The sequence below is a fragment of the Moschus berezovskii genome, chromosome 3, assembly GCF_049115385.1.
Source record: "Moschus berezovskii isolate FMDL1 chromosome 3, NW_MosBer_1.0, whole genome shotgun sequence".
In the NCBI taxonomy this organism is placed as follows: Eukaryota; Metazoa; Chordata; class Mammalia; order Artiodactyla; family Moschidae; genus Moschus; species Moschus berezovskii.
In genome coordinates, this window is record NC_142462.1 from 76,744,433 (window position 1) to 76,761,017 (window position 16,585).

Sequence of the window (16,585 nt, forward strand, 5' to 3'; positions counted from 1 at the left end):
AAGCCAGGGTGCAGGATGGTTCTTCCAACATGTGGCTAGCTATTGGAAATGAATTACATATTTAATCTGAGGTTGACATTATTTTGAAGGATAGGGTACCTTTCACTGTTTTATTTGCTCATCTGTAAAACAGGACCATTTTAGTAAAACATTGTAAAATAGGACCATTTATAGAGATATTAATAGAAAAAATAAAAATTTGAAATGATTTTAATATCATATCTTCAAATAGAAAAATAAATACACTTGAATCTCAGTCCAAGAAAATCTATTACTTTGTGAGTGTGCCTTTGTAGTCCTCTGCATGTGTGTCTCTGTTTTATTGTGTGTATCTTCTCTCTTGAAAATTCTATGTCTCTATGTCTGTTTCTCTGTGTCTTTGTCTTGTTATACATGTCTTTGTCTGTCTGTCTGTCTGACACACATACACACACACACACACATTTTATCAGATGTGCTCTTACTAGCTTTACTGGTAAAAAGATCTGGTATGCTTGTTTCCTGTTTCAGTGTTATTCTTGAAGTGGGCTGCAGCTAGAATCTGAATTTCATTGGGCTATTATTATTTGCAGCTGTGTGACCTTTTTAACCCTGCTTTTAAAGTGACATTTCAGCCCTCAAGCTTGAAACGCCTTGAATGCTGCAAAGTTTTCAAACCAGAGATTTATGCAGGGAACAAGACCAAGGGTGGGACTCTACCTTCTAAGCAAAAATTTCCACAGAACTTGGTGACGATGGGGTGTGTTGTTGGGCTGTTTACATCCCCAGGAGTTCTCAGCTTTATACATACCACTTGCAGTCATCCCATTCCAACCAGAATATCATTGTCCTTAAAAGATTTCCACCATCCACTGGTATCTCAAAAGTCCAGAGTCCCACAGCCTGAATCACAGACCTCTTGAGGGTTATTTCACAGGCTGTATCACTCTGAAGGGACTGTCCAAAGATCCTTTCGAACCAAGCCCTCGGTTCCCAGGAGGAGGATTTCTTTACAGCTTTTGTCTCTAAAAACTCACGGGGCCTTCCAACCCAGTCCTCACAGGAGAGAGAGCTGGGGGGTGCGTGGACTCTCGTGTACTTTAGTAGAGGTTTGTGGTTTTATTTATGTGGCGTTTACACTGTGTATGAAAAAACATTCCAGTGGAATTGGGTTTTCATATGTTAGATTCCTCTTTTTTTTCTTAAGTTTTCCATATGTTTCTTTGGATACGAGCTCTTTTCAAAGTTACCGGCTAATTTCCACTTAGTTTCACACAGTCTTGTCTCAAAGCTTTCCTACCTGTGGGTTCAGAAGTTCAAAACATACTTGCTAAGCAACAGTGTGGGGCCTTAGAGGTGCGAGACTCCACAGGGTGTGTGTCTGTGCCCAAGGCCATATATCTAAGTCCCTGTTCCTCTTCCTGCTCTCACCTAGCACAATACATTTTTGGCAGGACACACCCCATTTTGATGAAAAGTTTATTTGACATGCAAGTGGTTAACTAAACACTAGCTTAGAGATTCTCAGGTTTTGAAGGAAATACTGAATGTAACCAAATCACCTACTTTGTTTCTAATGAGACTGAACCCAACATCCAAAGGCAGGCTGAAAACCAAAGTCTTCCTCTTTCCCTACTCCCAGTATGAACAAACTGATGAGAAAAGAAGAAAAAAAAAAAAAAAATAGAACAAGAGGTAATTGAGGGTTCAGCTGACCTTGTCATCTGTACCTTCCCAGAGAGTCTTCCCCTGCGATTTAAAATAATTGCCCTATCAAACTCTGAGGACAAACTATGATAGTAAAGAAATTAAACGCAAAACTGGGTATAATCTTCATTCTAGTCCAAAGCAACTTGCCTTTAGAAATTCAAGAAAAAGTTAGCAGTAGAAAGAAAAAGTTCTTTCTTTTCCTTTCTTGCTCCACTACAGTAAAATTTGACTTTAAAATTGTAACCCATTCCCAAATGGGATTACTCTGTCTCTGGGTAATTTTTCAGACATTTTGAGTACATGTGGTTTTTAAACTGTTTTCATTTAAAATGATTATTTTAAAATATTCTGAAAAATCACAGCTCTCTAGTCTTGGCTTGCTTTTCACAGATTCAAATGATTTTTATTGGCTAGAACTGTTTTCTTTATATCTTTATTCTATATAAGTATCCTTACATCTCCAGCAACAATATATGCTTGGTCCATCTAATGCATGGGCTGAAGTATTCTTTAACAAAACATCTGAGAAGTTTCCTTCTTGTGCATAAATCAGGGCTACAGAATGTGACACTGTGTATGAAATACAGCTCTGATCACGCCAGACCTATCTGCTTTCTGCAAGGCCTATTTCATCTGAGTATCAAATCTTATGATTACCATTGCTGACTTACTAGGAAAAGACATTTGAGAGCTACAATATCAAACCGAATGCTTTTTTACCTTGACTCTAGAATAAAGCAAGGCATTCCCAGGTCCTACCTAAAATAGCCAGCAGTTATGTTCAGAGCCTACCCCATCTCACTGTGTCAGTTAAATACAAGGTAAAAATACACTCAAAAGACTTGATTCAGACTCAGACCAGTCCATGTGTCAAATGTCAAGCATATCAACAGTTGACAGGACTAGCAGGTTACTTAAAGGCCACATTATGGCAAATATCTTTAGTCATCTGAAGAGTTTGTCATCATTCTAATAAAGTTCCCTCTCTAAATACAGGCAGAAGGCACACTCTCATCTGTCTTCCTAGAGAAGGCATAATTTTCTTGCATAGCCCACCAAGAGGACTTGTAAACATGCAAAGCCAAGTTTTAATTGCTGCTGTTTCTGGGGGTCACCCCAGTATCATTTACTAGGTGGGGGTCAGGGATACAAAACATTCTGTGATGTGCGGAATGGGTAGCCCTGTGCAACACTAAAGTTTCCCAATCCAATAGCTAACAGTGCAGCTTTTGCAAGAGTAAATCATAATGAGTCCTACTGCCCTCTTGTTTAGAGGTAAAAAGCAGATAAGATAAGAAAATAGTAAGAGGGAGACAATAAAAACAAAGTCAACACAGAGCAGATGAAATGAAAATAAGAGACTAGACGCATACCCACCTCTTTATACTTTGCAAACAGCTCTGGAAAACGCAGGCTGAGTTAAGCTTAGGATGAGGCTAGATTCTATGCCAATAAAAACTTTATGAATATTCAAAAAAGTATGTGAAATTATCATTCCCTCTCAGTGTAAAGGAGGACTGAGGACTTTTGCCAAAATTTAACTAAGCATAAGCGTACGCTTTCAGGTTCAATCCAGAGCAGAGACAGATGAGTAACCCAGAGGAGACTTTTTAAGTGAATTACTTCGCTTGGTTACCTACAGCCCCACTCTCCCATCCATTCACCACATCATTCTAAGCAGTACTGACTCAACAGTAGCAAAAAAAGCCTTGGCCCAAGGTGGAGATGGCTCTTGTTCAGATGCCCTTTCACTCTTGATAATTGCCTTGTTTATTTTATATTATTGCTGAGGACAGTGTCATCAAAAAGACCATGTTTTGTTTGGTTTTGATTGTCTTTTCCTTTTAAGTAGAGCGCGTCTTATGCTTCTAAATTGTTTTCATGTTACTAGTTATCATCAGCCATCAGCTCATAGAATACATACTAAGGGAACACTGGCCTCCTAACCAACTTCAATACTTATTAATAGGCCAAAAACATGTTCATTGATGCGTATCCCCTGGTGACTTAGATGGTAAAGAATCTGCCTGCAATGAGGGAGACCTGGGTTCCATCCCTGGGTCGGGAAGATCCCTTGAAGAAGGGAACAGCTACCCACTCCAGTATTCTTGCCTAGAGAATTCCATGGACAGAGGAGCCTGGTGGGTTGTTGTCCATGGGGTTGCAAAGAGTTGGATACAACTGAGCGACTTTCACTTTCACTTTTTTTCATATATATGTATATATATATATGTATGTGTGTGTATATATATACATACACATACATACAAATACATACATATATAAATAAACACACATACACATAATCTTTTTCTCTTTTGGCCTAAGTTTACTTACTGATAAGCTGGATTGTGTATGTGTATATATATACATACTCACACACATATTATAGAGATTATTTCATCTCCATAAACTAGCTCAAGCCTCAAAACCAAGGCCGAGCCCTAAACATAACCCCAAGGAGGCCACTGAGCTGCATTGAGGCAGAAGAAGAAAAGTCAGGTCTGCCTCACAGCATAAGTTCACCACAGTTAAGGATCATTAAGTTTGTATTTTAAAAGTGCAGAAATCAGATGTATTTCTGAGAATCAGTAAGTCATTTCCACAGACTAGAAAAGTCCTTCATGTCTTTCTCAACTTCCTATTAAACAAAAGAGCCACTCACTGAAGCCTACAAACCCACTGTAACAACCTGGAAAAAAGGACACGGAAAAAAAAGGCCTTTTCCTTGAACCACCACCCACGAGAGGTTACACTGTACCAGACTGCCATTCATCAAAAGGTCCGAGCCATTAACAAAGAGGGGCCAACTCCTTCTCTCCCTAGGGCTCACCCCTAGACAACAGCTCCATTTTTCAGTCAACACTCCAAATCGGCACGGGAAAGGAAAAGGACTTTTTTTTTTAATGCCCCTGCTCTCTCAAACCTGGGACCTTTCCCCCCAGCTTGCCTGTGGGCTCTCCGCTCAGGGGGTGGAGGTCAGGTCCTGGGAAACACCCTGAACCTCGACTCTTTGGAGAGAGAGAGTGAAGGGAGGCAGGGTGCAAGTGGCATCCAGAAGGAATCTAGAGGGGGGCCTGTCAGACATTTCCATTGAAAGGCTTGGTAAAGAGGAAGGAGAAGCCCCCAAGCCCACACGGGTGAACTCCAGATCTTCAACGATCCAATTCTAGGATCATCATAAGGCTTTGTTCACCAGTGCTTCAGGGAAAGTGGCATGTGAACAGTGATTGATTACCTGTCACCCTGAACTTGTTCCAAAGTGATTCAACCTTGGCAAGCAGTGGGACAGGATCAGAAACCAAGGACACCGGTCTTATTCATTCATTCTTTCCTTGCACAGTTACTAGGCACCTAGCAAGCACTAAGCTCCATGCCAAGAACAGGAGGGCTCCACAAAAAGAGCCCCTGCCCTTGGAGCAGCAACCATACAGTAGGGAGGGGACGCATGTACAGATGTCTATAGAGGAAGGCAGAATTTTAAAGGCCATAAATTAGTTTTAGCAAAGTGCTATGAGAGGTCAGAGGCTGTGAGAAAGCACAGCTATTTCATTAACTACATCAACTACAGCTAAACATTCCTCTTGATAAGATATCAATTCAAGGAACAAATATACACACACAAGCACACACACACACCTTGAAGCAATCTTTTAATTGTACTAGAAGTTTTTTGTTTGTTTTAATTTGGGCTTTATTGTGCTTTTAATTCTGATAAGTAAGACTACATTGGGCTTCCCTGGCGGCTCTCTTGGTAAGGAATCTGCTTGCAATGCAGGAGACCTGAGTTCAATCCCTGGGTTGGGAAGATCCCCTGGAGAAGGAAATGGCAACCCACTCCAATACTCCCTTGCCTGGAGAATTCCATGAACAGAGGAGTCAAGCAGGCTACAGTCCATGGAGTCACAAAGAGTCAGACACAACTGTGAGATTAACTTTCAACACTGTAGCCAGGGGACCAGATTTATGTTAGGAAAACAATAATTGAATCTCAGTTCCTTTGCTTATTAGCTGTGTGATCCTGGGCAAATTACTTAACTTCTCTGAACATTACTTTTCTCACTAAAAAAGGGACTATAGTCAATATAGGCATCAAGTGCCTCTGGGGATATTGAGGTGATCAAATGGATGAGATTTCAAAAGCACTACATAAACTGTAAAGTGCTATAAAATGTTGGCTACTGATTTTCTCAGTCACCTTGTAGTAAGCACATGGAATTGCTGAGGTAATGGATGGTGCGAAGAGTTATATCTACACTTGACAGCATGTGCAGAGAGATGAGTGATGGTCAGAGAGATCCTGACCTTCTATGCTTCTTGGATAATCTAGCAACTACCAAGCCAAACCTTAACTATCTATCAGCTTTTTACTTGTAGGCTCCCAAGTAGATTTACTTTCTTGGTCTTCTAATTGAGATGCAGTGTCAAGAAATGCTGTGGAGTCTGGTCAGTGTTCAAACCCCAGCTCTGTGACATGCCAGCTGACCTATAAGCTTGGGTAATGGGTCACTTGACCCTAGGATAAACTTGGCTATTGCTGGCTGAGCAAGCCAGGGAGCATCAGATACCTCGGTCTGGGCTTGGAGGAGCCAGAGCTGGAGAGGCAGATGAATTTGTTTACCTTCCTGGAGGACTGCTCCTAAACGCAGACATGAAGGGAAAGCTCCTTGCTAGGCAAGCCCACCGCTAGAGCCTGGCCACGCTGTCCTTACCATCCAGACTCCAGTCATACTCATGGTAGGAAAAGAGTGGAATCTGGAAGGCACTTGGGATAAACTGAGAAACTCAGGGTCTTCTTATCGGTGGGTGCTTTTAGGCTCACCTGGAGTCATCAGAAATAAGACTAATACAGACTAAAAAGATTAATATAAGACTAAAGGGTAAAGGGGGTCAAAAGGTTAAATAATGCAGTTGATATAAAACAGACACAAATTTTGATCATATTAATTGTATATATATATATGTTTATATATGTGCTAAAACAAAGTCTGAAAAAAAATAAGAGTAATACAGATTATGACAATGTTTACATGCGCTCTCCACTTGGGCTGCTGCTGCTGCTGCTGCTGAGTCGCTTCAGTCGTGTCCGACTCTGTGCGACCCCATAGACGGCAGCCCACCAGGCTCCGCCGTCCCTGGGATTCTCCAGGCAAGGACACTGGAGCGGGTTGCCATTTCCTTCTCCAATGTGTGAAAGTGAAAAGTGAAAGGGAAGTCGCTCAGTCGTGTCTGACTAGTAGCGACCCCATGGACTGCAGCCCAGCAGGCTCCTCTGTCCATGCAATTTTCTAGGCAAGAGTACTGGAGTGGCTTGCCATTGCCTTCTCCGCCACTTGGGCTACCAAAGAAGAAATCGAACCCTCCTTTTATCATTAAATTTTCTTCAGCAAATTATATTTTCCTTCATCATCTTATTGCCTATTCTTGTTCTTGCTCTTCTTATTTTTCTTTTCTTCTCTCTCTTTTTTAATTCCCAAAATATCCCAGGTGATATTTAATAAAAATACTTTGGATGGCAAAGAGATCCAACCAGTCAATCCTAAAGGAAATCAGTCCTGAATATTCATTGGAAGGACTGATGCTGAAGCTGAAACTCCAATACTCTGGCCACCTGATGCGAAGAACTGACTCATCAGAAAAGACTCTAATGCTGAGAAAGATTGAAGGCAGGAGGAGAAGGTGACAACAGAGGATGAGATGGTTGGATGGCATCACTGACTCTATGGACATGAGTTTGAGCAAGCTTCCGGGGTTGATAACAGGGAAGCCTGGTGTGCGGCAGTCCATGGGGTTGCAAAGAATCAGACATGACTTAGTGACTGAACTGAACTGAACTTTGAATAAGGCAGCAAGAGACAGCTGTGGGGGAAAAAAAGTCACAGCACAAATAAAAAATCTGGTCAGTTCAACCACTTGGGAAAATGGGGAGATGACACCTCAATAATAGCAACACTTCCTAACCTAGGACACTGGGTTGTTCAAGATGATTAGACCTCTGTCCCTGAAAGCAGATCACTGGCCCTCCAATTGGCTCCAGCCTCATACTGGCAGAAAGGTCAGTATGTACGGAAAGACTGAAAAATTTTGAGGTTTTTTTTTTTTTTCTTAATGCTTGAGAGTAGTGAGAATTTTATTTAATGAAAAATATCTCTTCCATGTACCACTACATCCTAAGTTGTCAGCCATTTTTAATCTCAGAAAAGCATTTTGCATCAAGGCTGAAAGAAAACCTTGATGAGATACAGCTTTGATTTATCTTCTCCACTAAGTGCCTCTGTAGGGAATACCACCAGATAAAGTTGTTCAAATATGAATTAGGATGGCAAAATTCTCAGTAATTTCCAAAATCTTCAGTTTTCCTATCCACCTTTATGACACCCACATCAAAAGATTTCTGGTACTGTTGAAGTGACGGGATTATTTAAATGATGACATCAAGCTAATGTTGGTAAGATGCTTCAAGGAACTCGAACACAAGTTGAAAGTAGTAGTAGCTTTGTTATTTCTTCATCTGTCCTCTACTGTTTCCAAAGAAACAGAAACAACCTCTTACACAAACACACATACACAAATCTTCCGGACACCCAAGTTAACCAATGTCTCCTTTCTTCCCTAACCGCCAATCAGCCAGTCACCAGGCAAACACCTCAAGCACCAGGAAAGGAAAACATGTTATTTTTCTGGGCAAGCCTTAACTTCACTGCCTACAAAACACGGCCCCACGGGGCACATCCCACACATGGTGAGATTAAGGCTCCTCCTCTCTCACTGGAAACCAACAGTTACCCGTCAATACTCGCGGAAACTGAGGTCAGGATTCACGAGCAAGCACCCAAAGTCCAAGCTCACTGATTCTCAAGCTTTCTTACCCAGACTAGTACTCACATCTAAGCTATCACTGCAAGGCTTCTCCTGCTAACAATATGCAAAGAAAGCTTAAAAAGGAGTAGCAGACGAGAGAGCTTCTCTCCACAGAGCCTCATCCCCCAGTCCCTCAAAACCCAGCAGTCTTCTGAGATTTCTCTCAGAATGAGAGAAATTGCTCCATGTCAGTGGTGGACAGTGAGTCAAACCGGTATCTTGATGTCCCCTGAACCAGGCAATTCAGTGAGCTAAGATAAGAAAAGGAAAGCAAAACAAACAACAAAACCAGGCTTCAGATAATCCCTTAAAAATGAGACTGAAAGCAAAAATGTTAGTCACTCAGTCCTGTCTGACTCTTTGTGACCCCACGGACTGGGTGGACCCCATGGACTGTAGCCCTCCAGGCTCTTCTGTCCTGGGATTTCACAGGCAAGAATACTGGAGTGGGTAGCCATTCCTTCCTGTAGGGGAACTTCCCGATCCAAGATCAAACTCGCATCTCTTATGTCTCCTGCATTGACAAGGGGGTTCTTTACCAGCTGAGTCACTGCTGCTGCTGCTGCTGCTGCGTCACTTCAGTCGTGTCCGACTCTGTGTGACCCCATAGACAGAAGCCCACCAGGGTCCCCCGTCCCTGGGATTCTCCAGGCAAGAACACTGGAGTGGGTTGCCATTTCCTTCTCTAGCGGGAAGCCCTAAAATGAGGCTTTCAGGAGCCAAATTCCACAGTGCACACAAGCCACTTTAAGGCACACCCCACAGCACTCATCAGAAATCTTCAAAGTACAGAGTCACAGGCCAAGGTCAAGGACCCAAAGGTGACAATGAGACACTCCCAAGAACATCTGGCCAAATAAGCCGGGCTTGAGGCCTTTCCTAACGGTGGACAGTGGCCTGTGTCTTCACTAATCTGCTGACCTCAGATTCCTGTCCTGGGGCTGGTTGCTTTGAGCACAGATCTCACTCATGCAAGCCCAGTGCAGAGTTCAGGTTTTAAGGGGACTGAAGAGTCACTTTCTTCCCTTATATTCTCTGTCTGCCTTCAGAAGACTTGTCAGTCTTCCAGCAAATGTCTCTGGAGGACATCAGTAGGTGAGCATGAGGGAAAGAGTAGGAGAGGAGATAGATGAGGTCCCGGTTCTCATGGAGAATAAAAAAGAAAGTAAGCAAACACCACAGAAAGTAATGGAAAACCACCAGCACACAAATCAAGTAAGTGACCAAGAAAAACAACTGCACATTTTGGAAAGTTCATTGAGAGAGATAAAGAGGGCAATGTGATAGAGAAAAAGGTGGACTGAAAGGACATTTCTGAAGCAAAAATAACAAGTGGGGCTACATAAACCTAAAAAGCATCTGCACAGCAAAGGACACTGTCAACAAAATGAAAAGACAGCTTACTGAATGGGAGAAGATATTTGAAAATCACATATCAGACAAGGTTTTATTAATAAATACTCAAAATATATTATGATCTCATACAACTGAACAATAAAAAACAACCCAATTAAAAACTGTCAGAGATGAAAAGATATTTTTCCAAAGAAGACATACAAATGACCAACAGGCACACGAAAAGATGTTTAACACCACTAATTATTAGGGAAATGCAAATCAAAACCACAATGAGTTACCACACCACACCTGCTAGAATGACTATTGCCAAAAGGGCAAGATATACAAGCGTTGGCAAGGATGTGGAGAAAATGGAACCCTTATACATTGTTGGTGGGAAGGTAAATTAGTACAGCCACTATGGAAAATAGTATGGAGATTCCTCAAAAAATTAAGAACTACCATATGATTAAAAAACTCCACTTCTGGGTACTTACCCAAAGAATATGAAAACACCAATTCAAAAAGATATACGTACCCCTATGCTCATTGAGAAGGAAATGGCAACCCACTCCAGTGTTCTTGCCTGGAGAATCCCAGGGACAGGGGAGCCTAGTGGGCTTCCGTCTATGGGGTCGCACAGAGTTGGACACGACTGAAGCGACTTAGCAGCAGCATGCTCATTGAAGCTTTATTTACAATAGCTAAATAAGGAAACAACCTATGTGTCCATGAAAGAATGAATAAAGATGTGAGATAGATATAGATATATAGATTTATACATACACATACCTAGTGATATATATGCGTACAATATGCATACACACAAAATAGAATACACTCAGTCATAAAAGATAATATCTTGCCATTTGCAACAACGTGGATGGACCTTGAGGGCTTTATCCTAACTGGAATAGGTCAGGGACAGAAAGACAAATACTGTAAGATTTCACTGATATATAGAATACAAAATAAATAAATAAAATAAACAAAAGCAAGCCAAAACAAACACACAGATACTGAGAATAGAGTAGTTGTTAGCAGAGGGGAAGGGGCAGAGGTAGAACGAAAGGGGTAAAGAGGGTCAACTATATGGTGACAGATGGAAACTAAAATTTTGGTGGTAAGCATGCTCTAGCATATATAGAAGCAGAAATATATATGGTGCACACTTGAAACTTATGTAGTATTATAGATCAATGTAAACCTCAATAAAAATAATTTTTCAGAAAAGACCATTTTCATTCAGATAGAGAAAGTGTGAAAGTGAAAGTCACACAGTCGTGTCCGACTCTTTGTGACCCCATGGACTGTCCATGGAATTCTCTAGGCCAGAATACTGGAGTAGGTAGCCTTTCCCTTCTCCAGGGGATCTTCCCAACCCAGGGAGCGAACCCAGGTCTCCTGCATTGCAGACAGATTCTTTACCAGCTAAGCCACAAGAGAAAGTGTATCAAATATAATTTTAGTTTCTCAATAGGTCAGATTTATTTTGGTTTGGTTTCATTTTTACAGAGCTGATTATTTCAAATGTAAAGAAAATCTATCCATTGAAAGTTCATCAAGAAAACTCTAAGAGTCCATGAATTTGCCTTGACTTTGGCAGGCAAGTTCCATCTTCAGCAAATTTCTAAGCGTCCCTAAATTTTAGGGTTTTTTAATTTGTTAAATGAAGAAAAGAATTCTTTTCATACAGCACTGTGGTAAAGACTGAAGGAGGCATATCCGTTCCGTCGCTCAGTCGTGTCCGACTCTATGCGACCCCGTGGACTGTAGCCTACCAGGCTTCTCCGTCCATGGGATTCTCCAGGCAAGAATACTGGAGTGGGTTACCGTTTCCTTCTCCAGGGGATCTTCCCGACCCAGGGATCGAACCCGGGTCTCCCGCATTGGAGGCGGACGCTTTGACCTCTGAGCCACCACGAATGACACATATAGTGACTAGTTAATAAATCACAGCTCCACAGTACTCTGTAGTGTTTAAGAGTATTGGGTTCAAATATTTTCTTTCATTAATTATCTGCATGACCTTAGATAAGTCACTTAACCTCTCTGGGCCTCAATTTCCTCATATTTTATAATAATGGCACTTTCCTTATATGGATATAAGAGTATATGAGGATTAAAGGAGTTAACATATGTAAACAATTTGGAACAGTGCCTGGCACATGGTAAATGCTATGTAACTGCCAGTTCTCATTACTATTATGAAATCTAAATCTAAAACTTCTGAAAAACATATGGTTACATAATCATGTAAATATGGTTTATTTTATGGTGACAAAAATAACAAGCAAGAATAGCATGGCATTTTAGTATCACTCATTGGCACAGACATTAATTTTTATTCATGTATAAACTTGTTATGTTTATGTGACAAGGAAAAATCAAAGTCCTAATTTTTTATTTGTTTCCATATATTAAACACAAGCTATCATTTCAGGACTACCCAGCCAATTTAATTGCCTAAGTTAATTTCTCCAATGAGAATTTTGTCTTCATTCTTTTTGTTATTCCTCCAGTGTAGAACAGAATTCAGTAAATCTCCAAGTGTTTTTGTTAATGTATGTAGTCACACCGCATGGCAAGCACAAAGGGGACTCAGGTTGTTGGAGTGTGCGTGCTTAGTCACTAAGTCATGTCTGACTATTTTCAACCCCATGGACTGTATCCCACCAGTCTCTTCTGTCCATGGGATTATCCAGGCAAGAATACTGGAGGGAGTTACCATTTCCTCCCTCAGGGGATCTTCCTGACCCAGGGATCAAACCCCTGTCTCCTGTGTCATTGGCAGGCAGATTCTTTACCAATAAGCCCCCTGGAAATCCCCTCAGGTCATTCATTACCTATCAAACACAATTTTTACTGGAAGCCTAATAAATTACAGATTGGTTAGGCAGATCTGCCCTTGCCTCAGACAAGTAAGACCCCATTCTCTTTGTCTCTAATCCGAGACCCAATCAAAGCTCACTCTCATCCTCATCTAATGAGATCAAGCTTATCTTGTCCAACCACACAAGTCATGCTTGATTCTATCTAACAACATTCCAAAGAACTCACCAACCAGATGCAGATGGAGGACCTGCAGTGATGGTGACCATGCCCCCATGAAGGATTAGACACCATCTTTAAGATGTTGAGCAGCGTCAGCACATAGGTCTCAATTCAGGCCTCTGAAGCAACCTGAGACAAATAAAATCCATCCCAGAAATGAGCTTAGCACCCCATGCCCATAGCTTATCAGCCACAGCAGTTCAGAATCTCATGTCTATTCTATGGTAAGCTCTGCTGCTCAGTCACTCATGACTTCTGTTCAGGGCATTGGACACTGTCTCACTCTGTTCCCAGGCTCTATGCCCAGATCTACTCTTTGCCACAGCTTCTTGAGTTCTGACCTTTGAATTGAACTGTTCCTTGCAGAAGCATGTAATGACCGCATAAGGCCACCTGCCAATCTTCATATGCTCTCATGGATTAAGGGCTTCCTCATCCTAGGGAACAAAACTCCATCTCCCAGTAACTTGCAGTTACTGGGCTCATCCCATCCCAGGGGCCCATCCTGAAGTATAATCTTTTTTTTAACATGGCAGAGTTTCAAATATCTTCAGGCCATTCAAGACTGCCTGCCACTCCCTACTTCTCTTAGAAGGACCAAACAGCTCCAAGTTGCTTGTGCTGCTGGCCTTTTAGATGTTCCTGCTTTAATCCAACCTCTTCCCTAGGATGCAGCCTGACCAACTTCACATGAGCAGCTTTTCTCTGCCATCAATCCGAAGGAACCTCTGCAGTAACTTCAACACAGTGGCCCCCAAAAGTTGCCCATGTGGGAAATTCTGGCTGATGGGTAGGCTGCTGATGTGATCTAGGGTGACTTCTATACACTTCATATCAGCCCACAAGAGCAATTCCTCATCTGTCTACAGAAGGAAAATAAAGAATTACAAGTGTTACCAGGAGCAGTAACCCATTTTCATAAATCCTCAAAGAGGTCTTGAAAACAGGCGCTGTATCTGAACTATGTACTGCCAGAGTTGTGGCCAAGAATGCAAGGAAGCAGAAGGCAAGATTTCTCAGATTCAAACCTGGGTAGTATTAAATCTTTTCCTTTCTAGATGTGTAAAAGGACAGGGGAAAAAAAAAGGGGTGGGGTGGGGTAAAAGGTTGTACTTGTGTGTGCTACCCTTGCCCGTGGTTCCAGGACTGGAGTCAATCTGCATAATGCCAGCATCAGCCCTAAGGACCCTCCCTCACTGAGAAGACGGATCTTCTCTTCCTCTCCCCCTCCAGATCCATTCTCTGCACCTCCACCCTGTGTCCTAGGAGGCCACCCTTTGCCAACTGCCCCCAAATCTCCTTAACTGAACAGAGGAACAGGAGAGGAGTCAAGGGTCCACTCAATGGCACTGCCTCTCTTCTGGGGTTTGGGTGGCAGTGATGGTGTTCTCCACATATGTCAGGCAGCCCCTTCCCAGAGCCAAGGCCTCCTCTGTGGGTTCTTGCCTCAGCCCCCTGGCCCCTCCAGGTTCCCTGGTAGCCTGCCCACAGCTGTGAAGTAGTCCCCTCAATACACTTCCTTTCATTATCCCCCAGAGAGTGCCATCTGTTCCCACGACAACTCTAGCAGATACAGCGGTCTCTGTCTGAGGACTGCTTAATCATGTTCTCATGCCTAGAACTACCGTGACCATGAATTCTCCTAGATCAGAGCCCAGATTTGCAAGGCCTTGACCTAGAGACTCAGAGGATTTCAGAATTCTCTGGAGAAGTCAATAGACCAGAGAAATGTTGTTTGACCACCCTGTAAGGGCAGCTCTCAGAATCCCAGACAAAGAAAAGTCAGACGCTTGAGACACACTTAGAATGAGAGAGAAAAACTGGTTTGGAAATGTTTTTTCAGTAAGTGATGTTGGTCTTACAACATGAAAAGCTAAATCAAAAAGAAGGCAAGGAAGGCAACAAAGATTTATTGCTGTGTATTTAGTCTTCATCACAACCCTAATGAAAAAGTATTTTATTCTTCCTACTTTACAGATGAGAAAATCTGGGGAAAATAACTTCTCCAAGGACCCAGCTAGGAGAAAGGGACCAGGAACCAAACACAAACGTATCATCTGCCAAACCCAATACCAGCCGTCTTTTCTCCACCCGAACTGCTTTTTTCTTTCAAGCCTGATTGAAACTTTCCCAAAATCATCGGTGAATCATTGTAGCCATAACAGATACTAGATATGACATTATCTTGAGAAACATCATCATTCTCAATTTTCACAAAGTACCAAGCTAAAAACATCAGAGCTTTTGTTTTTCAGTCATACACGGGATAAAAGTGATCAGGTAATAACTAGATGGAATTTTCTAGAAAGACCACAAAAGAAACATAAAGAACCTATTTATTTTAAGAATGCTTTTTATAAATGAAGGTGCTTTTTATGCCCTCCAGGTCTGTTTTTATTTCATTTCTCCAACTTGTCCAAGTCTGGTTTCTCAGTTGTCCTTATTTTGACTGTTTCTGCCCCAGGAAGGTGCTACAGGTTCTGTGAAGTCATTGCCTTTACAGCTGTGCTTGCTACCTCGCAAAGAGGCAAGAGAAATACAGTCTCTCTGCTTCCTTTTTAAAACCTGACAGTCACACTTTCTCCACTTCAAAGCCACACCGTATGACCTCAGCAGGCTGACATAAATGGACACTCAAGTACGAGATTATTCATTCAGTGGCTTTTTCCATATGGGGGAGAAAAAGAGCCATTCGTTAACTTTTGTGAGGTTTAACAGTTTACAAAGCCTCTTTCCATATATTAATTTAATTTGGAACTTAGAATGATTTATGAGATGTATTTTTTTTTCTCATTTTGCAGATGATGAAACTGAGATTTAGTGAGGGAAAGTAATATGACGAAGGTCACACCATGAGTGAAAAGCAAAGCTAGGACTTGAATTCGGGCCCTCTGCCCCTAAATTCTAGGCTATTCTTACAACAGAGCAGAGCAACCAATTTGCCAGTGTTTCTGCCCTTGGGGGAACTACACACCAGTGGCTCCTGAAAATACATTTGTGATACAAATTATACAAAGATGGGGAGGAAGGTGTGCTCTTACCTTGGAAACTGGAGAAACTATATCAAGCACCTTTCCAGCACCATCTGCCCTGGATCAAGCTGCAAAACCCTCTGTGCTGTATCCCCATTCCACGTTCCTGGCGTAACCCCGAGACCTAGGCTTAAGGCAGACTGTAGAGAACAATCTGGGTAAATTCAAAGCAAGCTCCTGTCCTACTCTCTACCTCTGCCGTACCGACCACAGCCTCATGGTTCCCGGAACTCTCCTGAAACTTCAGGAGTCATGACATCTCTCCACTCAGCATCCTGTCCTTGGGACCTTAAGACATTCTATATGAAGAGGTGACTTTGAAATTCCTCTTCTCCCAAGCTAACACTTGGATAGGATGGGACTCAGTACCTCTTTCTAAATAATTCTGCTCTAAGTGTCCAGGTTATCTGGGTACAGTTACTAGTCCCACTACATACCAATTGCATAACCAATGTGAGCCTCCATTTCCAGATGACACACTGCTGCTGCTGCTGCTAAGTCGCTTCAGTCGTGTCCGACTCTGTGCGACCCCATAGACAGAAGCCCACCAGGCTCCCCCATCCTTGGGATTCTGGAGATTCTCAAGAACACTGGAGTGGGTTGCCATTTCC

The 16,585-nt window shown here is 42.2% G+C and overlaps 1 protein-coding gene across 4 annotated transcripts in view; it reads right to left on the minus strand.

The window, feature by feature from the left end:
- The window catches only part of CREB5 (cAMP responsive element binding protein 5), a 456,686-nt gene that overhangs the window by 382,696 nt on the left and 57,405 nt on the right, over positions 1–16,585 (minus strand). For 2 of the 4 annotated variants that reach the window (XM_055420959.2, XM_055420958.2), the window contains exon 2: positions 12,949–13,071. The exons of the other annotated variants lie outside the window; for them this stretch is intronic. In XM_055420959.2, coding sequence (XP_055276934.1) covers positions 12,949–13,014 — 66 coding nt within the window. In that variant the 5' untranslated portion in view covers positions 13,015–13,071. The remainder of the gene's footprint in view (positions 1–12,948; positions 13,072–16,585) is intronic. 4 annotated transcript variants of the gene reach the window in all.